At 49.6% G+C, this 22,446-nt stretch overlaps 3 protein-coding genes across 6 annotated transcripts; 1 reads left to right on the top strand and 2 right to left on the bottom strand.

Moving 5' to 3' along the window:
* Window positions 1-6,298: 6,298 nt before the first annotated feature.
* On the bottom strand, window positions 6,299-12,639 carry LOC104043257 (protein SCO1 homolog, mitochondrial). Of its 2 annotated transcripts, none has more exons than XM_064467441.1 (6): window positions 12,475-12,639; window positions 12,285-12,378; window positions 11,277-11,474; window positions 10,260-10,352; window positions 10,031-10,146; window positions 6,299-7,277 (listed from the first exon to the last, which is right to left on the bottom strand). In XM_064467441.1, the coding sequence occupies exons 1-6, from the start codon at window positions 12,637-12,639 to the stop codon at window positions 7,149-7,151; spliced, it is 795 nt and encodes a 264-aa protein (XP_064323511.1). In that variant the 3' UTR covers window positions 6,299-7,148. The 2 variants fall into 2 exon arrangements, with proteins under 2 accessions (XP_064323511.1, XP_064323512.1); XM_064467442.1 differs by having other exon boundaries at window positions 12,285-12,375.
* A 59-nt stretch (window positions 12,640-12,698) lies between these two features.
* On the top strand, window positions 12,699-14,849 carry ADPRM (ADP-ribose/CDP-alcohol diphosphatase, manganese dependent). 2 transcript variants are annotated; one of them, XM_064467439.1, is made up of 3 exons: window positions 12,699-13,251; window positions 13,830-13,946; window positions 14,190-14,849. In XM_064467439.1, the coding sequence occupies exons 1-3, from the start codon at window positions 12,699-12,701 to the stop codon at window positions 14,474-14,476; spliced, it is 957 nt and encodes a 318-aa protein (XP_064323509.1). In that variant the 3' UTR covers window positions 14,477-14,849. The 2 variants fall into 2 exon arrangements, with proteins under 2 accessions (XP_064323509.1, XP_064323510.1); XM_064467440.1 differs by lacking the exon at window positions 13,830-13,946.
* Window positions 14,850-15,394: 545 nt separating this feature from the next.
* On the bottom strand, window positions 15,395-21,329 carry TMEM220 (transmembrane protein 220). 2 transcript variants are annotated; one of them, XM_064467443.1, is made up of 6 exons: window positions 20,882-21,141; window positions 20,781-20,810; window positions 19,701-19,761; window positions 17,600-17,723; window positions 16,734-16,793; window positions 15,395-15,892 (listed from the first exon to the last, which is right to left on the bottom strand). In XM_064467443.1, exons 1-6 carry the CDS (start codon window positions 20,951-20,953, stop codon window positions 15,760-15,762), a joined length of 480 nt encoding a protein of 159 aa, XP_064323513.1. In that variant the 5' UTR covers window positions 20,954-21,141; the 3' UTR covers window positions 15,395-15,759. The 2 variants fall into 2 exon arrangements, with proteins under 2 accessions (XP_064323513.1, XP_064323514.1); XM_064467444.1 differs by lacking the exons at window positions 15,395-15,892; window positions 16,734-16,793; window positions 17,600-17,723; window positions 19,701-19,761 and adding an exon at window positions 20,052-20,529 and having other exon boundaries at window positions 20,882-21,329.
* Window positions 21,330-22,446: the final 1,117 nt, after the last annotated feature.

Below are 22,446 nucleotides of genomic sequence, written 5' to 3'. Positions count from 1 at the left end.
CAGAAATGCCGAGAGACTCAGGAAGAGCAGATGAATCTGCACATCGAGATTTTTGGGTTTTTTTTTCCTTTGGTCTTAAGGATTTTTCTGGCTCAAGAAATAAGTGTAAAAACCTTTCTATGTTTAGACTTGTCTGTGCTTTGAAGTCTTTGAATGCTTGACAAGCTGTATGAATAGGGACGACAGAGCTTCATGCAAATGGAAATCACAAAGTACCACGACAGATCTAAAACTTAAATCTTTTTTCATAAACTACAGTGGGAGTTGAACGAGTGAGACACTGCGGGTCTTTCAACCCAACCAAGGAAATTCCAAAATTTCAGCAAGCTGAAGAAAGATTACTGGTTTTGATTTCTCCATATTTCACTCTGGCAAGGGGGTTATTCTTCCCACTCTGCAGAGGAGATCAGAGAGGAATGATTTGCCTCCTCTAATGGAAGGAGGCTGGGCCAGACTCAGAGCAGGCTGCGGACATCTGGGTGCCACCTTCTGGGTACTGGATTTCAGGGTGAAATCCAGACCCCAGGGGCTTGGCATGAAGCTCCTTGTGCTGTGCAGGGGATCATTAAACACCTCAGAAGGACAATTCAGAAACTACGCCAAAAGAAGGGGGATCTGCTTAGCGTGAGCTGAGTGACGGTGCTGAGCACCCGACCCTTCAGTGTCGGTCCCAGAGCCTGCCGCTGCCTTTGGAGAGCTTGAGCGGCGCTCAGCCCTCTGACCAGGCTGGCTCTGGTCGCTCCAGGCAGGACCAGCAGCCAGGAGACCTGAAATCAAACCTTTTCTTAGCTTGGGGGCTTTCAGCTGATATCTCTCACCTTCCCAGAAGTGGAGACAGATGTTAGGAGTCACTGTCAGAAGCAGGGGCAGCAGAAGGAAACCTGGCTGCAGCCTGGAGCCTCCAGGGCTCAGCTGGTGGACACCTCGCTCCCAGTATAATGTCTGGGTTTTGGTCCTATTCCTGTAGAGAGATTATTGCACTTGTTGCACTCCCAGATCTGGAGGATGTCTCAACCGTTTCGCCTAAACCCCAGGATCGTGCAGGATCAGTCTCCTACCCACAAAGCTGTTACCTACAACAGGCCACCCACAAGTGCCCCCTCTGTGCTTGTGGAGGATCCTGCCAGCCCTCAGAACCCATGTGCTGGGGCTGAGTGGTCCGAGCAAGACAAGCGCAGGCCTTGGGCTTGCTGCTGTGGACCCAGGTCACTGTGATCCACTGCATCTCGGTTTGGGTGCCTGCGGCCCAGGACCGAGGGTTTAGCTGCACACCTGTGTTTGGAGCAATGGCCCCCTTTAGTAGACATCTGTTCAAACGTGAACAAAAAGCATGAAAAGTATAAACTAAGTTAAGAAATGGTGCGGTGCAAAGGGAGAGATCAGTGGGTGAGAAGGGATGTCTTACCTTCTCACAAGCCTGTATCTAACACACGGGCCACGGGAGCCATTGTCGCTGCTGCGAGCGGGTCCGGCACAGAGGCGATGGTGCTGCCAGCAGCCCGGAGAGCAGCTGTCGGACAGTCTTTGAGCTGGTACCATCCCTCCAGTGCTGCAGGGCCCTGGAGCAGCGCAGGCACAGCCCAACACGAGCAGGTCAGTGTACGCAGCATAGCAGGGATGAGGCTACCAGGCCTTTCTAAAAGCACTCTGGTCTTATGGGGCACTGGAAATTACTCCAGCGAAGGTTTAATTAAAGAGCTTATAAGTAAACCTGTTGGGTTTTTTCTCAGAAATATAAATTAACTAGAAATAAGCACTCTAAGAAAGCCAGAGGCTAGTGTCACACCCTCTTCTGCACTGCAGTTCTGCATTACAGCTGCTATTTCAAAAATCCCAGGTACTAAAACCGACTGGGATAAAGTATACAGATACGTGCATCAAACTGCAACTAAGCTAAGCTATCCCTGAGGCTAAGTGTCTTCTGACACAAGGAATGGTGCTCATTGCTGCATTCCTCCTAACGTCCACTGGCTTCTGGTTTCAATTACTTTCAGCATTCTTGAATATAAAAGGGGTGGGCTGACCCTTTTCCTGCCAGGTGTCGACGGTGAAAGTTTTCATGAAGAGTTCAGCAAAATACATCTATGATTTCCAGGACCGGGGATCGGAGTGCGTGTACTGCAGGCAGCTGCAGCGGGCACATCGCGCACAGGCACAGCCGAGAGCAGGCCGGGGTCTTTTCAACAGGAGAAAACAGACCCAAAACCAAAATAAAGACCATAGAGTCAGCGTCAACACCAGACTGTGCCACGCTGACCTCCCTGTAAAGCCTTTCTCTCTGATTTGGTCCCTAACCAAAGCTAATCCAACGCACAGAACCAGCCTGGGACCCAGCATGGGAGACAGATCACCTGTGAACGCTCCCCTGCCAGAGCTGAGCTCCCTCTGCGGGCCGGGCCACAGGGCATTTGGGTACCATAAGTATGGGGGGGCAGTTTGCCCTTTCTAATACTGAAGAAATACTGCACATGCACTGGCAAAGGGTCTCAAAGCCTCCCCCAGAATATTCCTTTTCCCCCACTATGTATCCACCCCTTGAGCAGCTCTGCCTCCTCCTGGCGAGCCTTCAGCACAGCCCTTGGTCCTCCTAAACAGGTAGGGAACAGAGCTGCGCTCCCTGCTGTCACCAAGGCAGGACAGTGAAAGCCCAAAAGCTGCCTAAACAACAAATTTTGTTTAAATTTTTTTTTCCAAACAAACAAACCACCCCAACCCCGACCCTACTCGCTTCCAAAGAAATTTTCCCTCCTGGGGAAGACCAAGAGGTGGGCACAGTCAATGTGAGAGGCAGAAAGAAGCAGGACAGCAGCCGTTCCCACGGCCAGGAGGCAAGGCGCACACTCAAGTGCCCTGACATGGCCCATGGGCCGCTCCCTCCACCCCGAATCTTTCTGTGCCCTTCCCACAGGCCCCCACTCTGCCACAAGCCTCCTCCGTCAGCTGGCTCTGCCCTTCAGGGCACGTAAAAAACAAGTTAAAGGACATAACACACCCCAAAACTTTTGGGAGAGCACAGTAATCTTACATTTTCCTCTGCAGCAGAATTCATCTGCAAATTAGCTTTAGGGAAAGAAATGTAGACAGGGTGATCCTTGACATGCTGCAGCCCACGGGCTTTGTACTGAGTTGGCAAAGCCTCAGGACAGAGGTTTTGGCAGGCTTGCCTTGTCCGAACTTCTACTTACTTCTACTTCGTTTTAACTTGGCTTAGCTGTAATACCCATTTTTCCCTTCTGAGCAGGTGGTTCTGGCTAATTTGTTTTATTTGAACTTATCATTGCTTCATACAACCCTAGTTTTACACAGATTGTACTCTGTGCAGAATAGGGTATTTGTCACTAACATACTGATGTAATGTAAAGAAATACAAGCCTGATGTGACAGCAGAGCCCTCAAGTAGTGCAAAGGATGCTGTGTAGACCAGTACAGCCATGGGATGATAGGAGATGGGGCACGGACTTGGGCCTGGAGGCTCCACAGCCACAAACAACTCAAAAGTGGTCAAATGAACACAGACCTGAAGGTGCCACCCATGAAAATCAGTTTTGTCCAGAGACCGAGTATCCAATGTACATAAAAACCCAGGAGAGATGCAACATGGAGTCGCACAATGGAAAAAAGGGAGCATCCTGTGATAGGACTGACTGCATTAGAGTCTGTTTCTGCGGTCAGGTATGAGAGGTGAGCAGTAGGCGTTTAACGGCAATTTACCACTATCCAGCAATCCTTCAGGAACAGGAGTTGTTTTTTCACTATTTCTTTCCTGCTGCAAGTAACAACTGACCAGAACCTACTGAGGATCCCTGTGCCACGCAACCCATCTGCCTAGCCCCTCTCATGACGCTTTTGCACGAGCATCTCCTTTACATCAGTTAAACCTGCTCCCTTTAAACCACCTCCTGCTGCAAAGCGTGCACATGCCCCTTCTATGCTTCCATGATACGCGAACCACCACCAGCACAGTGATTTAGGGGAAGACTCAAGGAACCTGCCATGCTTTTCACACATGCTCGCCTGTGAAAAATGGAGGGGCAATAAGAGACCCCAAGCGCAGCGGGAGGTCTCTGTCCCAGGAGGCTGCACGCCAGCATGGGGTGAAACCCTGGGGGGCACGATCCGCAATCCTGGCGTTTCGGTGGCTGCTGCTGCTGCACAACCCCCACGCTGCCAGAAGAGACGGGTCCCCAGGCCACGCTCCTGGCAGAGGCTACCGCACACATCAAATTCAAACCACTTCTCTAGTGGTCAGTTAAGTAAAATGGGTTTTAAATAAATACACCCCCTCTCTCCCTTAGCCCCAGCATCAACCTGCTGCATTTTTAGCTTTGAAATTATCTCTTTACCATTCCTTTTGAACAACAGATATGGCTGAAAAACATGTATTAGGAACCTTTTCACTCCCTGAAGATTCAAATAACAGTATTAAAGTTAATTTTTCTTCACAGGGTATCTTAAGTGCTTAGGAGTAATCAAGAGAAGCACAAGCAGACTTTAAAGAGGCAAATAAAAGTATCCTCCTGGACCAGCTGCTCCGTTTCTTAGTCACATTCCCACCCGATCTTCTACATCAGTATTCTCTGTTTCTTGAAAACAGAGAGTAATGGGCTCTTTAATACAGAGGCAGCAGCGAGACAGGCAGGACAATTCCTGCCCCCACGGAAAACACTCAAATTATATCTGACTTGTTCAAAAAGGAGAAAAAATACATCCCCAACGCAAGTAAGGTAAATAAGAACTTGGGGACTTAGAGCACATGAGGGCATTAGAAAAAGCTGCATAGGCCTGCACTCCTGAACACCGTCTCCACTAGCACTGCTTGCTGCTAGTTTCTGTTCGTTACCAGTTAATATGCACAACTGGTGCACTGCAGATTGACCCTCCGGAACAGCCAGGGTGCGGGGCCACCGAGACCTGTGGCGAGGTGGTATTTCCATGTTGCTTTTACCACAAGAGTGGATAAATGTTATTTATGACTTTCTATATCCTAATGCACTGTATTGCACAAGTCATCCCCAAAACAACTGCATCAGAGTTCAAAAAGGAGGCAATTTTTCCCTGGTAAAGGTCACAATGAAAAAAGGAAGCAGAGACACGCTCGTCTGGAGCAGGAAGGCTCAGAGCACTGATTGAGGACAGTCTCAACAAAACAAATTTCATAGAAACACAGAAATGCTGGTTGGAAGCGAGCTCCAGAGGTCTCCAGTCCAGCTTCCCACAGGACTATCACCAGCAGGTCAAGCCATGGTCTGCCTTGTTTCAAAACAAACTGGTGCACAGCCACCCAGAGAAAGAAATGCAGAGCTGGTAGGTGCCAAAAGTCAGCTCTGTAAGGAAAGCTTTGAAAATAAATTACCTCCAGGACTGTGGGGAAAAACAAAAGCGAGGAAAGGCTCTTTAGAAACAGCACTGGCACTTGCAACCACTCCATGAAAATAAAATCATTATTGCCAGTGTGCCACTAAAATACTGATAACACCTCGGATTTGACACAGCCTCTAATTGATAGAAGACTTAGTGTGAAATTTCATTTGGAAGCCATCCTTGCTGCCTACTGCAATCAAGCCAGCCAGCACAAGGAGGTAAAAAAAAGAAACTAAATTCCTTTTCAGCTGTTGAGTTTAATTCTAAGACACTTTTTAAAACTCCTACTGTAAATTCATATGGAAAAATCTTGCTGATCTTTCGAACAGAAAAAACCCACCTCTTCAAACTATCTAGTATTTGAGAGGGGAAGGAAAAACAAAACATCAAACAACAAAATATATCTTGGAACTTCAGGAATCTTCTTTCCTTGACAGAGCTTTACCAGAGGAGTGCAGCTTTAGACATTCTCTATCACAGTAACCTTCCCGATACCCTCAGGAGGTCACCATAGCATGGGGCAGCTGATGTGGAACTACACTACTTTATCACATTTTATAACTGCTCTGGAACAGGTTAAGTTTACTGTTTTTCATGATTTTGGAAGGATGAGAATTTACCATAGATATTGAACCTTCCCTCAGACAGCAATGTTCTCTTCCAAGCCCCACTCTCAGAAGAGTGCCAGTGCTACCAGCAGGAACACCCATGCTCTGTTTGAAGCACTCCGGGACTTGCACCAAGAACATTTCCATTTTGTCTCACGTGGGCCATTCTCTGGGGTTCAGCTACCTTATAAAAGCACATTCAGCTTACGGTTTGCACTGATACAGAAAAACACTACATTCTGAAAAGAGATAAATGGAGCAAGAATACGAAGCCTGACCAGTGTACAAAGTTCTGATGATATTCTAGTCAAGCCTAACAAAAAAAAAAGTCGCTTATACAAAACAATCTTTATTTTCAAATGCTGCACTGCAAAAATTTATCTGATTGACAGCTGTATGCATGGCCACAGACCCCCTGCATCCTCCCCGCTTCACTATTCAGCATAGCACAATCAGGCCAACTATGCATAAAATCATTTAGACCAGAAGAAAAATCCATTTGCAACCCATTACCCACTCCCTTGTAAGTTAACAGCATTCACCTGGAAAAATAACCTAGAAAAACACATTTCATTTCTGCATTCAAATGAAGAGGAGGTCAGGCACACTACAGGGCTAGTCGCATGCATAGAAGCTGCTGAGGCTTTCAGTGCTCTTCACCTCCTTAACCTTCATAAAGAAGTACTCTTAGATAATATTGTAACCGCCTCTCCCAGAAGGCAAAACAGTGCAAGAAAGAAAAAAAAAACCCACAAATCAAAAGGAGGGCAGGGCTGCTCTGAGAACGCCATGGCCCACATGGCCTTTCATCAAGTAATCATCCTCCTGCAGTGACCGTCCTTCGCTGACGTCTTGCCAAGAGATAACCTATTAACTTTACCAGTGATGCACATGTTCTTCCCAAAAGAAAAGTCCATTTTTTGCTCCCATCAGTGTTTCAGAGAAGTTCCAGATTTCATTCTGGAGCCCAGATCTTGCTGCAAATAATATACATGGGAAGGCTCTGTAGAGATTTTTGATAATGGTATTTTGCAGAAGTATGGCTGCCTTTCTTATCTGGAAGAAAGGAGGCATGTGGTGACAAGATGTTACACCTGTATGCTTCTGCTTCAAAGCCAGTGCCCAATTACAGCCAATCCTACAGGTGACGTTCACATGAATCTTTGAAGACCTTGTGTTTTAAGATCTGTATTTTCTCATGTGTGCAGCAATAGATGCAGAAATCTCGGTGCTCCTCTTATTCTGGCCATAATAGTCCACAAAGTCACCATCTGGCCCGAGAAGGTACATTATTATTGTGTGATCCACCTGTAAGAGAGCACATTGTGGCTTAAAAAAAGATCATACAACCATAGAATGCCAGGTTGGCAGGGACCTCAGGGATCATCTGGCCCAACCTTCCTCAGCAGAAGCACGGCCTAGACAGTATGGCCCAGCACCCTGTCCAGCCTAACCTTAAAAGCATCCAATGTCAGAAATCCACCGCTTCCCTGGGCAGATTATTCCAACGGCTGATTTTCTAATCATGAAAAATTTTCCTCTTGTGTCCAATCAGAATGCCCCCAGGAGTACTTGTATCCATTAACCCTCATCTTTTCCACGTGACTCCTTGTCAAAAGGGAGTCGCCGTCTTCTTTGTAGCCACCCTTTATATACTGGAACATCCTGCACATCTCAAAGTCAGCAGCAACAGCATCTTGCTCAGCCTTTGGTTAAAGGCTGTCTGACAAGACTTCTCACCAAGAAGCTAAAGCAAGATAACAAAAACCTCAACATCATCTCAGCGACCTCCTCTTGTTTTACCCATGAAAATAAATAGAAAAAAACCAGCTGCATACTCAACAGTGCATGAAGAAATGCTTTAAGCAGACAAGTCTTCCCTAAGCTGCTAGCTCCCTCCTGCAGCACAGACCAGGCTAGGGCAAACCTGTGGGCTAATGGCTCTTCCCCCTCACTTTTCCCAGCTTCCCTCTACTCACGATGCTCCGTGACCCCCACAAGGTATTCAAGCTCCTGCTGCTAATATGGTGTAAATCCAATATAAACAGAACTATTTCATTAAACCAAGTTCACTGTCAGTGCAAGCAAAGGGACCAAGAGCATGGCTGGGATACCAGAGCTCGAACACAGGGAAATACATGTGCTGGGAGGGGGCTCCCTCTACTGCCCAAATTGAAATAACCTTAAAAAATGTTCAAAGTAACAATTACTTGAACGTCCGAGGTATTCCAGTTTGATTTATATAAATTTTATTCCACTGTAACTTTACTTAAAATGCCCCTGCAAATACTGTATGCATCCAACTGTGACATCTTTATGAGCACAGACAAAATACTCATGAATTTGTGGTTGCTCAAGTGACTACGTCATCTCACTGCCGCTGGAGACAAGAACTGAAATGTGCTTATGCACTGAGAGTAAAACTGTGTTTGAAATTAAGTCGTCACATAAACATTTGCAGTACCACAAGCTAAAAGGATGCATTGAACTTAATGGCATTTCTGCCATTGAAAGAATGTTTCTCAAAATTATACTGAAGAAGGCCTAATTCAAATATTTTACTCTAGTTTCAAATTTTCAAGACAAGATCACAATATGCAGATGCAGGAGACCATTTTTTTAAGGTATCTGAATAGCAGTTTAGATCCTTCAACTGGAGAGTAGCAAAAAAAATAATAAAAAAAAAAAAATCAGGCAGTTTGCTCAGAGTATCTTAACTCCTCGGCCTATGGAAGATTAAATAGTCAGGACGGAGCACAGTTTGTGTGCAAAAGATCACTGTTTTTCAAGCCGTGCCTGAAGCCTGCACTGCTCCCACCGTATGCACGCGAGATCATCGTTTGAGTTTCAATGCAATCTTGTAACCCAAGGAATAAAACAATTCTGGTATTGAGCTCTGTAAAACTGAGATTACATAGGAATTAGTAATATTCAAGTAGTACTTGAAAAATTCTAACAGATGTTTACCAATTGTGCTTTCTAAATACTTGTTGCAATGCTCTTTTCAAGTGAAAACAAGCAGCAAAGTTTAATTGGCTGTAGCAGATCTCTCTCCCTTCCCCACCTCCCCACAGACTGCAGGGGAAGCAGAACCCGCTCCTGCACAAATATCGGTCTTAATCACCACTGGCACAACAGAACCATGCAAGATATAGTGAGATTAAAAAAAAAACCTTACTGGAAGAAACGGCAGAGCAGTAATTACCTGGGTAAGTCTCAGGTAGGCACAAAGCCAGCCTCAAGCTCTCCCTCCCAGGCCCACTGCTGCTGCTGTCATCTTTCCATCTTGTTTCAGAGTTGCGTCCTCTGGCTTTCCTGCCCTGACACCTAGAGCTCACTGCCTCTCAAAACCACTACTTTGCTTTTCCAGTCTGCCCATGACATGGCAAGTCAGGAAGGCCTCGGCAGCAGCTCTGAGCCCTATAATCCGTCCTAATCACTTCCAGAGAGTAAGATTTTAACTACCCATTTTAGCCTCACTTAAACCTCAGTTTCCCCCTCCACACTATTACTCTCTGTATTTTATTCCCACTTAATTTAGCATTAACGTGCTCTCTCTTCCAGGTCACTTGACACAGGAGGAAGAACCCCACAGTATCTGCCGGCAAACTTTGCATCACCCAAGTCTCCTGCCAGGAAAACCCCGCTGCTTACTGTTAGTTTGCCAGAGTTGTTACTCACTTTCACCTCCCATTTCTCCCTCCTTCTATTGCCTTAATTTCCCAGTTCCAATTCACTTTGGACCACACAGGACAACAGCCAAAACCAGCACACAACAGAAAAAAGTTCAACTTACTGCCAGGCTTGCTGGCTCATATGCTATCCTGTATGCAGGCCTGGGATCGTGCATTTTTAGAACATGCTTCATGAGGTTCTGAGATTGTAAGAGGGCACCTTGACTCTGACTGAGACCTCTGAAACACAGCTTAACACATCAGTGCAACAGGGCTCCGTCATGTAGGACTTCAGCATTGATGGCAACAGCTGCATTCTGATTTTAAAATGCATACAATGCTCTTACCCAGAGTCAGTCATCAGGCAAAGGCCCTGCATTTACTTACTATGTAATCACTGTCTTCATCTTTGGGACCTTCGCTGTAATACACACGGTAAGCTTTGGCCACTTGGTCAATCTGTGCCTTGGTACCTGTCAACCCGATCAGCTTCGGAGAAAATTCTAGGTAGAAATAAGGTATTTAAACATTTTAATGAAGAGAATTCCATCAAGAGCCTCCTTTTCAGCGCTCTGTATTACATGGCGTAAGACATTGAGGAAGAAAACAGTAATACCTTTAACATATCTGGCAATGGCTTCTTCGTTGTCTCTCTCAGGATCAATGGTGATGAAGAGCGGGGTCAGATTAGGCAGAGATGGAATTCTATCTGTGACATTAACAATTATTATTTTTCTTAGAAAACTGGAAATCATTTCTCACCTCCCTTCCAACAAGCTCACAGCCAAGCTACTGTAACATCAAGCCCAGCCCACCCTGAAAAGAAAAGGCCATTTTGCGCAGCTTAATTGACCTAGGTTGCAAAGGAAGCAAATGCCGTGAAATCCAACGCTCTGTGCTCGTGCTGGGTGCAGCTACGCTTCCAGCCTCTCAGCTGGAGGCCCTGCCCTGCTTCGGAGAGGTGACAAATTGGCTCCGATGGAGAAAATGCCGTGGCGTGATGGATGTAGCAAAGCGCAACGGTCGATACAACGAAAGCACGCCTGCGGTGCTGGAGCAGAGGGGTGGGGGAAGACACAATTCAGGTTCTTTCCCTCGTGTTCCAGCCTCAGCCTTCACCATATTTTCTTCACTTTAGCCTGCCTTCCCACTTGCTTGGTTACTGTTACCCCTGCTCTGTAACTCTTCAGGGCCTGCAGGCTGAGAAAGCCACCTCTATCACACGGCCTTTCCCCAACCTCCCTCCCACAGCACAGTCGCTCTCAAGAGACTCTCACAAAGCTTTATTCTCAGAATGAATAAAACAGGGGGGAAAAAACCCTAATACACCCCACAACCACTTCTTGGCAAAAATACAATGCGATGGCACAGTTCCCTGTAACCTGCCACCCTCCCGTTTTATTACCAAGAAGTCCCCCGTTGCAGAAAGGTCAGTGCTGTAACGTTCTAAATATCAGATCCTAGCTATAGGCAGGTTGATATATGTATCCCTCTGCAATTAATTCAACTACTGAACAGTAGTCAACAGCATTTTTTAAAAAAAGATCATCAATTATTACCATTTGCAATATATTACCACAACAAACCTGGACCTCCCATAAAAAGGGCCACTACGCCAACTGAATCCCCATACCGATTTCATCTACCACTTCGATCATTTTCTCCAGCTCATCAGGACAGATGTCAGGGCAGTGTGTGAAGCCAAAGTAGATCAGCACCCACTGGCCGATGTAGTCCTTGCTGGTCTTGGGCTGTCCCTCATGGCTGACAAGCGAGAAGGGCCCTCCAAGCAGCGGTTTCCCAATGCCTCGGTTTCGTTCCTTCTCCAGCTCTACAAAAAACCAGAGGGGATCAAACACCTCCACGCCAGAGTCCACACGGCCTCCCAGGCGGGCCTCAGCAGCGGAGAGTGAGGCAGCCGCGCGGAGTCACGGCCCAGGGCGCTGAAACGCCAAGGTCTACCAACGCCCATCATGCAGAAGCTCAACGCGGACAAGACTTCCAAAAACCATTCCATTTTGGGCAAAATCAAGTATATCACTGAACTCCTTTGAGATATAATGACTTATTTCATTGACACCCGACTGTATCTTTATTAAAAAAAAAAAAAAAAAGAGAGAAAGACAAGTACCTGGCTTGGGAAAGAAAAATCACCATCCTTTGCACCGTGAAAATATGCTAGAAGCTGCAAAATCTCTGATTTTCAACATTAAAAACATGAAAATGACAGGCGTGGGCAGTTCCTGCAGGACAGGACGCCAGCGCACGCTGTGCAGAGGGAAGCCAAGGGCACAAAAACCCCACCTCACGCAAACACCACTGTTCTGGCAACACAGGCACACTTAAGAATTTTAAAACGTTTAACCTTGAAGTTTATTTGAGTGTTTGGAAATTTCCCGCGGCGCCCGCATACACACAGCCACGAAGCAGCGCCGCGCGGAGCGTGACGCGACCCTGCGGGACGCCGAAGCGGGTAAAACACATCGCGGCAGGAGAGGAGGCATCGCGTCGATGCAAACCCGCGGCTGCTGCTGCGCCCCCCGCCCCGCCCGGCCCGGCCCGGCCCGGCCCGGCCCGGCTCCCTCCCGGGCAGCGCGGCCCCCGAGGCGGGCAGGCTCCGGCCGCGCCCCCCCGCACTCACCCTCCTCCTTGCGCCGCTTCACCTTCTTCATGGCGGCCAGCAGCCCCCCGCACAGCACGAATGTGGCCGCCAGCGACCGCCACGACACCAGCTGCTGAGGAGAAGCTGTTTAGTGACTGAAGGAGGGGGGGGGGGGCGCAGCGCGGCCCGTCCCGCCGCCCCGGGCCCCCCACCCCGTTCCCTCACTCACCCTCCCCTGCGCGCCCGTCCTCGGGCCGCCGCCCGGCGGCAGGCGAGACAGCGGGCGGCTGCCGGGCGCGGGCCGCGGGCGGCCGGTGAGGGGCCGAGCGGCGCTGCCCGCGCCCGGCAGCCGCCAGCACAGCGCCCACCGACAGCAGCGAAGCGCCGCCGCCATCTTGCCGCCCGCTCTTCCGCGCCCGCCCCTTCCGCCGCCCTCACCCGGCAGCGGCCGACATGGAGGCGGTGCCGCTCTTCGCCTTCGGTGTCATCGCCGATATTCAGTACGCGGACGCGGATGACGGCTACGACTTCGGCGGGTTTCGGCGGCGGTACTACCGGCAGAGCCTTGACCTGCTGCGGGGCGCTGTGGAAGCGTGGGCCACCGAGAGGCCACCGCTCGCCTTCGTGCTGCAGCTGGGTGACAGCATCGACGGCCTCAACGCCGGCAGCGGCGAGGCCGAGGGTGCCTTGGGGCAGGTGCTGGCGGTGCTGGGGCGGCTGGCGGTGCCGGTGCATCACACCTGGGGCAACCATGAGTTCTACAACTTCAGCCGAGCCCGCCTGGCGCACACCGGCCTCAACAGCCGCCCCGCCGGGGCCGCGGCCGGCCTGCCAGCCGAGGACTGCCAGGCCTATCACTTCAGCCCGGCCACACGGTTCCGCGTCGTCGTGCTCGACGCCTACGACCTGAGCATCCTGGGCAGGGAGCCGGACAGCCCCCGCTACCACCAGTCCCTGCAGCTGCTGCGGGAGAAGAACCCCAACGACAACCTCAACAGCCCTGCAGGTACCGCCCGGCTCGGCCCTGCGGCAGGGGGCACAGAGGCTGAATCTCTGCTCCCCACAGCGATAAGGCAGCTCCCGGGGCTGACAGCTGGTTGCCAGGGCGCTGAGGCAGGTGCCCCATTCCTGCCCACCTCCTCCACCTCCCTGCTGTCGGCTGAGAGCCAGTCGGTGACTCTGTAGGCAGACACAGGAGATGCTCACCCATACCTGTCCTGCTGCTCTGGTGCTTTTGGGATGGGTTTATGTTGTGCTGTGTGCCCTGCAGGATCAGAACAAAAGGCAGCTGTCCGTGCAGCTGCTATTGCAGACTGTCAAGTAATGCCCACACTATCCCATGCTGGGGGCGGGGGCCAAGAGTGGAAATCCTGTGCATCAGTGTGACCAAAACCCCAGAAAACACTAACAAATAATTTTCTCTTGTTTGTCCAAGGAGGCTGGAGTTTTGATCTGGGAGATGGGAAAAAAAAAAAAAGGTTATATGAATAAACCACCTCTCGTAAGCAGACTTATATAAGGCAAGCAAACAGGGGAGCCATGAGAGGCATATGCACCCATGCCTAACCTTCTTCTTCATTGCAGGACTTGAAGAACCTCGTTATGTAGAGTTTAATGGAGGATTTAGCCAAGCCCAGCTGGACTGGTTCAATGAAGTCCTCAAGTTATCTGATGAAAACCAAGAAAAAGTTGTAGTTATGGGTAGGTGGATATGGGGGATATATGCAAAAAAAAGTGATGTAGCCAATGTATGTTAGCTGAGGAAAACACGTAGCAGCTTTGTAGCTCCACTGAGGTACACATGTAACCTGTGAAGTAGGAGAACAGCAACCACGTCTCACATTCAGGCGAGCTTTCTGTATAAGTTAGATGTCTGAATTCCCACAATGAAGGCAGAATTTGATTATGCTTAAAGTAACTTTCCTGCTTCCCTCTCAACTGCAGGTCATCTGCCCATTCATCCTGATGCTTCAGACAGAGTTTGCCTAGCCTGGAATTACGAAGACGCCCTTTCAGTCATACACTCCCATCGGTGCGTGGTCTGCTTCCTTGCTGGGCATCTGCATGACGGTGGCTATTGCTTAGACTCTCATGGAGTTCATCATCTGACTTTGGAGGGGGTTATTGAAACTCCACCGGAAAGCAATGCCTTTGGAACTATTTATGTCTACGAAGATAAAATGATACTAAAGGGAAGGGGCAGAATTTCAGACAGAATTATGCATTTCTGAAAATGGTAAGCAAATACAAAATGCTCTTCTTCAGGAAGTACTCGGACAAAAAAAAGCGGGGGATTCAGCATATTATTTCCTTGCGCATGGCTGACCCTTATAGCTTTAACTCAAACATTTTTCTCTTGGATACAGAATTTTAGAAATTATGTTTCTGTAAGAAAACAGACCTAGTTTCTTCATGGAGAATACAGAAGGCCAGTAACCATGCTTGAAATCAATATACTTCAATGCAGAATGTTGACTTGAAACACCCAATCCTGACCGGTTGTTACTTACTGTGAAAAATGCAAACCATATTATGAATATTATAAATAAAAAGACACTTTTTTATATCAGTCAGAATTAAAGCATGCAGAATTATACCTGCCCAGCTGCATTTCAATTTTTTTTTCTTTTTGAACATCATAGTCAGTAATGTCTCATGTCTGGCAGGATTAGTCCACCCTGTAGCCTAATGTAGTCTTCTTAACATTGTTTTAAATGACTAAAGTAATCTTCAAAAAAAGCTAAGCCCCAGGAGAATGGAGGCCATCTATGCTACATCATGTAATGCTGCAGATACACCCGCTGGGATCTACGTGTGCTCAGCTGTATTAGCTTGCAGTGGTACAGAGCGAAGAAGCCCTGACGTGGAAGGATCCCAGGCATGTTGCTGTGCTGCACCACCCGGACCTGTTCTGGCTCTTTCCCAGGCAGCTTGTGTGTCCAGTGTATTCGCCTGTGCTTCCTTCTCCAGGATCAGTAGTGGTCACTGGGCCACTGTGTGGGTTCTGCTTTCTAGGAGCAGAAAATCTGTGAGAAGCAGAGCTGTGACAGTGACCACATCTGCTGGTGGCAGTCTTGAGTACGCATCTCACAGAAAATAAAAGATACGGAAGCTTTCATTGAATTTTCTTTAGAAAAATATTTATTACTCTGTAAATCCAGTAATTTTCAGTTAATAACAAAGATATTTCTTCAGATATATTCTACATATGATTTTAGCATAGGAACAGAAATACCGACTGCTCAGTTTTCAGTTAGTCTCAATGGACTATCCAGGCAGATACCTGAAAGTTTTATGGCTGTAAATAGTCATTTATTGAAACAAAGTGTTTGCTTTACTTTTCCCTTACGTTACGGAACAGTGTTCCTCAATTTTTTTAACAAATCTCAAAGCACGCCACTGGAAGCAGCCAGGCATTCTTGGGTCCTATCAAACTGACACTAACCTTTCATTAAGAACCAAAAGCAAAGACAATTAAGGTCAGAATATTTATCCTATACTTTCTCCCACCCAATTAAATCACCGTTTTACAGTGCGTTGGCCAAGATGCTCGCATCTCTTTGTTCACATAAATGTACAGCCATGAAGCAAAGGGGAAGAGGGCGACCACGATTGCAGCAATCAAGCGAACTCCACCCAGTGGGCTCCTGTAAAAGAGCAAATGTGACAGAGCTACTTGAGTTCAGACTGCTACGGAACATTCACACCTGGCTGCAGTTGGACGGAGAGCAGAGAGCCTTTGGTCACTTTAGCGTAGCTCCTGTGCATGCATCAGCAGAGTCCGTTACTGCAGAGGAACCACGCGCGAGGAGAAGTTTTTCTCCCACCTCACGCTACATAAACCAGGTGAAGAAAAAAGCACCCTCCTTTCCCAGAGCATGTGTGACATGTTTTCCCAGCACAAAGGTACGGTTTGGCAGACAGGGATTTTTCATGCTCCCAGCTAACAGGCATTGAGCAAAACTGCTGTAGCACAATCCTCTGAAGAGGCTGGAGGGGGGAAAGAGCAGAGCTGCCGCAGCCAGGCAGCCACCCAGAGCCTTCTGCAAGATCGGCCTGCATCGCCCGCCTGCTCCGGTGGATGCAGCGGATACCAGTACAGAGACCCCCGCTGGAAAGTTGTGGAAACTGGGAGCAATGGCAGAAATTGCTTTGCAGTTCATTCGCGGTTGTGGCCAACCCTCATTAGCCCGTTCCACAGAAGGGGTGTGCTGTCCTTGTGCAAAGGGAGGATGTCCCCTGCCCATTACGGCAGGGGGAGCAGAAAAGATGTTTCATGTAGCTTTACTTTCCCCCCACAGCCTTTTATCTGTGCGAGATCCTACAGCTACAGCACCAGCTACTGCTGCTTAGCTATCCGAGAAGGTTCAGACAGTGACATGAAGCAGAAAAACAAGCAGCCAAAATCAGCTATGTGTTTTCAAGAAGCTAGTCACTAAATGTGAGCATATGAATGGATTAAAAAAAAAACAAAGAAACAAAACTTACTTTGCTGAACTGCGACACAGAGCCATCCATATTGTAATGATCACCAGACCAAACAACTCCCTAAAAAGCCAAGGAAAAAACAGATCAGAAAATAATACAAGCAGATGTTTACTTTTGAAAAATAACAAATATTGCCTCCAAAACAGTAGCGTCTGCTCCTTTGGAAAAGGTCAGTATATTTTACTAGGAATATTATTACACAGAGTAACTTTGCTTCCCACCACAAATGTACAAACACACGTGACCCAGCCATACAGCTGCAGAAACTCCTGCTTCCACTTCTTGTTCTGCTGCTAAACTTATATTCCACAGCACAATTCCCTCCTTAACACAGAGCAAAGCAGCATCCCAAAATTCCAGACCACAAACAGCTGCAGCAGCTGCCAGTGCTTCACCTCAGTACTGTGCAAGCACCTACTTTAGGCAGCAACTGAATGTCCAGGTGAGAAATCCTCCCTCCCCCTCAATACCTGGCAGTTCAGAGGACTCAGCAGCCTGTGCCAGATAAAACGTGCATATGGTATAACCTCAGGAGTTTTTAAAACGTTCATTCCCATTCCTGCAGCTCCAGGAAGAGAGCACAAAGCTGTTCCGCTGTGCCCTGGTATTGGAAGGCAGAACTGCCCCCAATTAAATCTAGCTGCCACAACCAGGCAAGCAGGCACAACTGTTCGCTCTCCCTTTAGCTCTTTTGTCCAACAAGTCACTGGTTTGGAGCACTGTGGTCCCTTCTCCTTGGTTTGGTTCCCCTGGACCAACAGCGTTTGCTGCAGCAGCCCGGCAAATAAAGTTTCGCAAGGTGACCACCAGACGAGACAGCCTGGTGTGCTGAATTCGTGCAGGGGAAAATAAAAATCACCGCTTACCTGCCTTCCTCTTCGTGCAAAATGTTTCCTTGAGCATAAGCAAACAAAGAGCAAGCCAAGGCAACAGTCCCAACAATACAACCAGCAGAATGAAGGTCACAGAGGCTCCTCCAAATACTATTATCTGAGGACAGAAATAGACTGTCAGCGGCCGTAACGTAGCATGTAGTAAACCTGATAAATCAAAAATCAACTCAGTAGCTGAAAAAGATGCCTCCAGCAAACACACATGTCTTAGGCAGGCAGAAGAAATTAATATCAGCATCTTTATGACCAGGGAAATCGGCTAAAAAGTGCTGTTGAACATAAGCACTAGTGGGCTTGGGGCTTGGGGCTTGGTTTCCTAGGAACACAACTTCTTGGCAGTAGCACCTCAATGAAAATGGTTTTCTAGTCTCTCCAGCAAAAAGCCAGGCTCCAACATTCAACGTGCACAGAAAAAAAAATCACAAGGCAGATTACAAATGAAAGTTCCCGTAAGCAGGAAGAACGGCCTTTCTGGGCCTCACAGCCATAACCTGATGCTCAGCATGAGCCCAGCGGACCACCGGAGCCCAGGGGAGCGAGCCACGGCTTCCAGCCAGCCGCCGGGTACCGAGCGACCACCACGCTGCGGGGAGCGTCTTCTCTCACGCTCCCTTATAAGGCTCTCCCTGAGCTTTTGCCTGTGATGATGAGCAACACTGATGACATCTCTGCTGGGGATGTTTTTAAACAGAGAAATACAGATGACGGGAAGTAGCTGAATGGGCCCACAGATAACTGCTTTTCCATGACCATCCCCAGGAGCTCATGGGGGACATGTGAGCAAATGACATGGGCAGTTCTCACTCATCTTTGCAATGTCAACAGCAAAAACCATACAGTTAAAAGCAGACTTTTCCAGGCACGGACCCCTCCAGGCAAGCATTAAAGATGATGAGCTGCCAAAATTCAAGAGCTCAGTGTGACCCAGCTTTGTAATCGATTCCCCATTTGGCCGAACTGCAGCTCAGCAGAGGCAGCATCTCAGTCTTCCACAGACTTGAGTGGCAAATAAGCCTTGGTGAATTTACATAAATGTCCCATTATACAATAGTTGTGCTATTTTAATCTTTATTTTCCACAGATCTTGGCACAAGTAACAAAAACCTACTTGTGACTTTAACATGGGAGATTCTCTTGACCAGCCAAATGCCATACTGTTGAAGCTACACCTATCACAGAAATAAACCTCCCCTGAAATGTTCAAAACCACAGGCAACCAACCCTCATGGGTTTTGTCTTTATGAACGCTGCCACTTTACGTGCTTCAGGTGGCCAGAATGCTGAGAGACTGCAACAGTGGGATTCGAGACAACAGTGCGCACTCTTGAAGATTTAAATTTTTGGCATAAGTGTGGTTTTAGTTTATTCAGAGTAAGTATTCATCCAGCAAAGATGCAGTCACTTTGTGTATATAAAATGTCGTTATTTTAAAATTATTTCTCCTGGATGGAAATAAAAATAAAATTAACTATTTTCTGGAGTCTGGGACCAAATCTGATCTGACTGATTCTGTCGACATGTCATGGGGCATTTGCCCCCATAGCATACGCCCTCGGAAACTCAGGCACGGCGCTGAAGCCTCTGAACATCCCCACCCCTGCCCACGCGCTCTGCGGGGCGGCTGCAATACGTGATACTGAACAAGACCTTTCGCTCCTTTGAAGGACTGCGCAGAGCTCAGCTGCTCTCCTGTGAGGTAGATAAGCAAACCCACAGATTTATACCATAGAAACAAAGTGAATTAATGTGCGAACATCAACATCAGAGTCGGGTTCAGAGTGTGGTCCTAGGGTTGTGCTCCAATCAGGCTTTAAGCGCTGGAACCAGGGCGCAGAGGCGAGACCAAACCAGCAGCAGGCCGTTGTGCAGCGTTCCTCCGTTCACCTGCAGCATGTCCAACCACAAGCACTAAACCAAAGACCAGCTGTGGTAGAAGCAGGTCCCACAGCTTTTTGCCCTCAACAGGTAGTAGGACATGTTTCCACGTGGCCCGATCTTAATCTGTGATTCAATAAAAAAACCTTTTGGGACCAAAATTTGAGCAGAGACTCTGTTTTTCACACCAACATCATACCTGTTATTGAAGGTTTAATGCTGACAAGCAGTGTCAGGGCAGCAGGCACCAAGTAAGCAACCTGTTAATGAAACATAGATCTACTCTGTAGCAAAACTTAGCAGGATAAGGAAGCAGAAGTGCCCACCCACATCGACACTTCTCCCCTTCACATCAGTTTGTCAGATGCGCAGAACAGTTGCCACCCCACCCCCTCGCCCTGGCACAGCTGGGGCTCGCCTTCACCATCACCACCAAAACCGAGTGCCAGCCCTCGTCCCTCAGCTTCTGGGTCACCAAGTCCTCGCTGCCTCACCCGCCCACTGCAGAGCCCCTCGATCCCCCAGGGGAAGCCCCCATGGGTCACCCCCCACACCCTCCACCTGTGCTGGGTGGCTCCCAGGGCAGTAGGAGCACCCGCTGGTGCTGCCACCAGCCCTGCTGCCGTCAGCTGGGCTCACCGCACCAGGGACGTCCGCCCCGCACAAGGGATGTCAGGGGACAGCCCCTGCCCACCCAGCAGCCCCTGTCACAAGCAGAAACATCGCCCCTTGCCCCCCAGCCCCGAACACGCCGGCCTGGGCCTCCGGCTGTTGGTCTGCCCGAGGACGGCCTGGCAAAGTGGCCAGAGAAGAGGGTTTCTCTCTAGATTTCCCCTCGGGACGAGGAAGCGCTGCCGAATCGAGGGGGAACGGGAGGCAGTCAGGCTGGCACTCGAGGCACGCCGAGGCAGCGATGGAGCCAGGAGGTCGCCCAGCCAGGGGGGTTTCAGGCGCAGGGCAGGAGGGACGAGAGCAGCTTGGCGTGTTCTGCGCAGGGAGGCAGCGCTTTGCACAGGGCAGGCACGAATCTGGGGTGAAATACGGCAGATCCTGGAAGCGGGGCCGGATTCCGCCGTCGCTGCAGCGGAGGCCGCTCCGCCGGCGCCTGCTCGCTCGTCGGCTGAAGGCAGGGAGCGGGTTCCTGCGGCCGCCCCGATCGGGCCGGGCGGGCGGGCGCAGCGGGGCCGGGGCTCCCGGGGACCCCTCGGGGCAGGCGGAGCCGCAGGAGCCGGGCCGCCCCCGCCGCAGCTGCCCGGCGCGAAGAGCGGCCCGTACTCACCGTCCACGGCCCGGCGTCGGGGTCGTTCACCTGCGGCGAGGAGGCGCGCACTGAGACCCTGCGGCCGGGCCCGGGGCTGGGCGCGGGGCAGGGCCCCTCACCTGCACGGCGGCCGCCATCCCGAAGAAGGCGGCCATGAGGAGGTTGCAGAGCCGCCAGAGCCGCCCCGCCATGGCCGAGCGCAGCCGCCGGGGCGGGGCGGGCCGGGGGGCGCGGCGAGCGGGGCTTATTTCTTCGTCGTTACCGATTTTTAATTTTTTTTTCTTTTTTTTTTTTTCTTCCCGGAGGGGATTGAGGAGCACTCGTTTTCAAAGCCGAGCGCCAACCCGCAGCCGTGCGGCGCCAGCCGGGGACGCGCGGGCCCTGGGCGGCTGCGTTGCCACCCGGAAGGCGGGCGGGGCGCGGGGGCCCTGCCCGTCCCACTTTCGCGCAGGGATGGGTGCTGGGTGCTCACGCACACACCTGCACCCCGCCCCCAGGCCTACGAGGCATTTAGGCAGCTCACGGTGCCAGTCACACCTGATACCCGCACCCGCCAGCGAATAATTGCCTGGTTTCTCGTTTCAACGTAAAGCTCAGCCCCTCTGGATTTACCGCGCCTGCTCAGGGAGCGAGGGGCTTATTTGGGGGGGGGGGGGGTGTCTGGCCTATGGTCGTGATTTTTAGTATTATAATGAGGAAAGTTCACCTAAAGGACACTTAGTTTTAGATCTTATCAACAGCCCAACTAGTTGTTCTTGACCACACACTCTACCACCCCATTCTCAGCATCTTCTGAGGCAGGATGTTCCCTTCGATCAGTCTCTCAGCTTTCCTCGAGGATATAGTCATAAAACAAATGCTTCCCTGTCTCTCAGCTCTCTTCTCTGGCTGCCAAATTCTGTTTTGCCAGGCTCACATGGTTCATTGTTATTACTTAGAAGAATATTCTATTTTCTTCAGGGTATCAGTATCACTGAACACAAGGAGTTGGCACATAAACAGGCCATCCATCAGTGAGCTCCTGCACCAAAGAAGTCCAGGCACGTCCTGGACTCCATGCAGAGAAGCGTGACTGGCACATTGCAGGGAGCTGTTATTCCCTCACTGACCCAGTGCTGGTCTACCTGCAGCTCTCGGTCCTGCCAGGGTCCCCGGGGAGGAAGGATGTGGGTTGGGGTCCTGCAGACGGCAGCCAGGATGAGTCCGGAGAACGTGGCCTTTGAGCAGAGGTGGGAAAAGAGGAAGCAAAATCCAGTAATAACAGGTAATTGCCTGTGGGATGGCTGCAGAGGTGACAGTCGTATTTTCCTTGCTGCCATCAGGTGATACACCAAGTAGCAGTGGGCACTAATGGCAACCTGGAAGGTTTTGACCAGACGTTAGGGAAACGTCCTCATCAGGAGGGTTGTGCAGCCTGCAATAGGAGACCCAGACAGGCTGTCTGATCTCCATCCTTGGAGATTTCCAAGGCTTGCCTAGACAAAGCCACGGCTCACCTGCTCTGATGTTGTGACAATCTCGCTTCTGTTGGGCTGCTGGACTCGAGACCTCCAGCCATGCCTTCACAGCAACATGTCTGTGTTTCTGTGATAACTCATGTAGCTGAAAAATAATTAGATCTTTGTCTCAGTGAATACACACGAACAAACCTGTACAGTAAAGCTGGCAGGTATTTATGCAAGAG

This window comes from Phalacrocorax carbo, chromosome 16 (assembly GCF_963921805.1).
Source record: "Phalacrocorax carbo chromosome 16, bPhaCar2.1, whole genome shotgun sequence".
In the NCBI taxonomy this organism is placed as follows: Eukaryota; Metazoa; Chordata; class Aves; order Suliformes; family Phalacrocoracidae; genus Phalacrocorax; species Phalacrocorax carbo.
Note: the sequence above shows the minus strand (reverse complement) of the source record. Positions and strands in the feature narration are given on the sequence as shown.

Bases quoted from the DNA above. Each gene is read 5' to 3' on its own strand.
- ADPRM (XM_064467439.1), top strand. From the start codon at position 12,699: ATGGAGGCGGTGCCGCTCTTCGCCTTCGGTGTCATCGCCGATATTCAG. The intron at 13,252-13,829 runs GTACCGCCCGGC...TCTTCATTGCAG, and splicing joins CAACCTCAACAGCCCTGCAG to GACTTGAAGAACCTCGTTAT. The intron at 13,947-14,189 runs GTAGGTGGATAT...TCTCAACTGCAG, and splicing joins AGAAAAAGTTGTAGTTATGG to GTCATCTGCCCATTCATCCT.
- TMEM220 (XM_064467443.1), bottom strand. From the start codon at position 20,953: ATGGCGGGGCGGCTCTGGCGGCTCTGCAACCTCCTCATGGCCGCCTTC. The intron at 17,724-19,700 runs GTATGATGTTGG...TTCTGTCCTCAG, and splicing joins CATTAAACCTTCAATAACAG to ATAATAGTATTTGGAGGAGC. The intron at 16,794-17,599 runs GTAAGCGGTGAT...TTGGCTTTTTAG, and splicing joins TTGCACGAAGAGGAAGGCAG to GGAGTTGTTTGGTCTGGTGA.
- LOC104043257 (XM_064467441.1), bottom strand. From the start codon at position 12,639: ATGGCGGCGGCGCTTCGCTGCTGTCGGTGGGCGCTGTGCTGGCGGCTG. The intron at 10,353-11,276 runs GTATGGGGATTC...TTAATGTCACAG, and splicing joins CGAAGTGGTAGATGAAATCG to ATAGAATTCCATCTCTGCCT. The intron at 7,278-10,030 runs GTAAGTAAATGC...GCTCTCTTACAG, and splicing joins ATGAAGACAGTGATTACATA to GTGGATCACACAATAATAAT.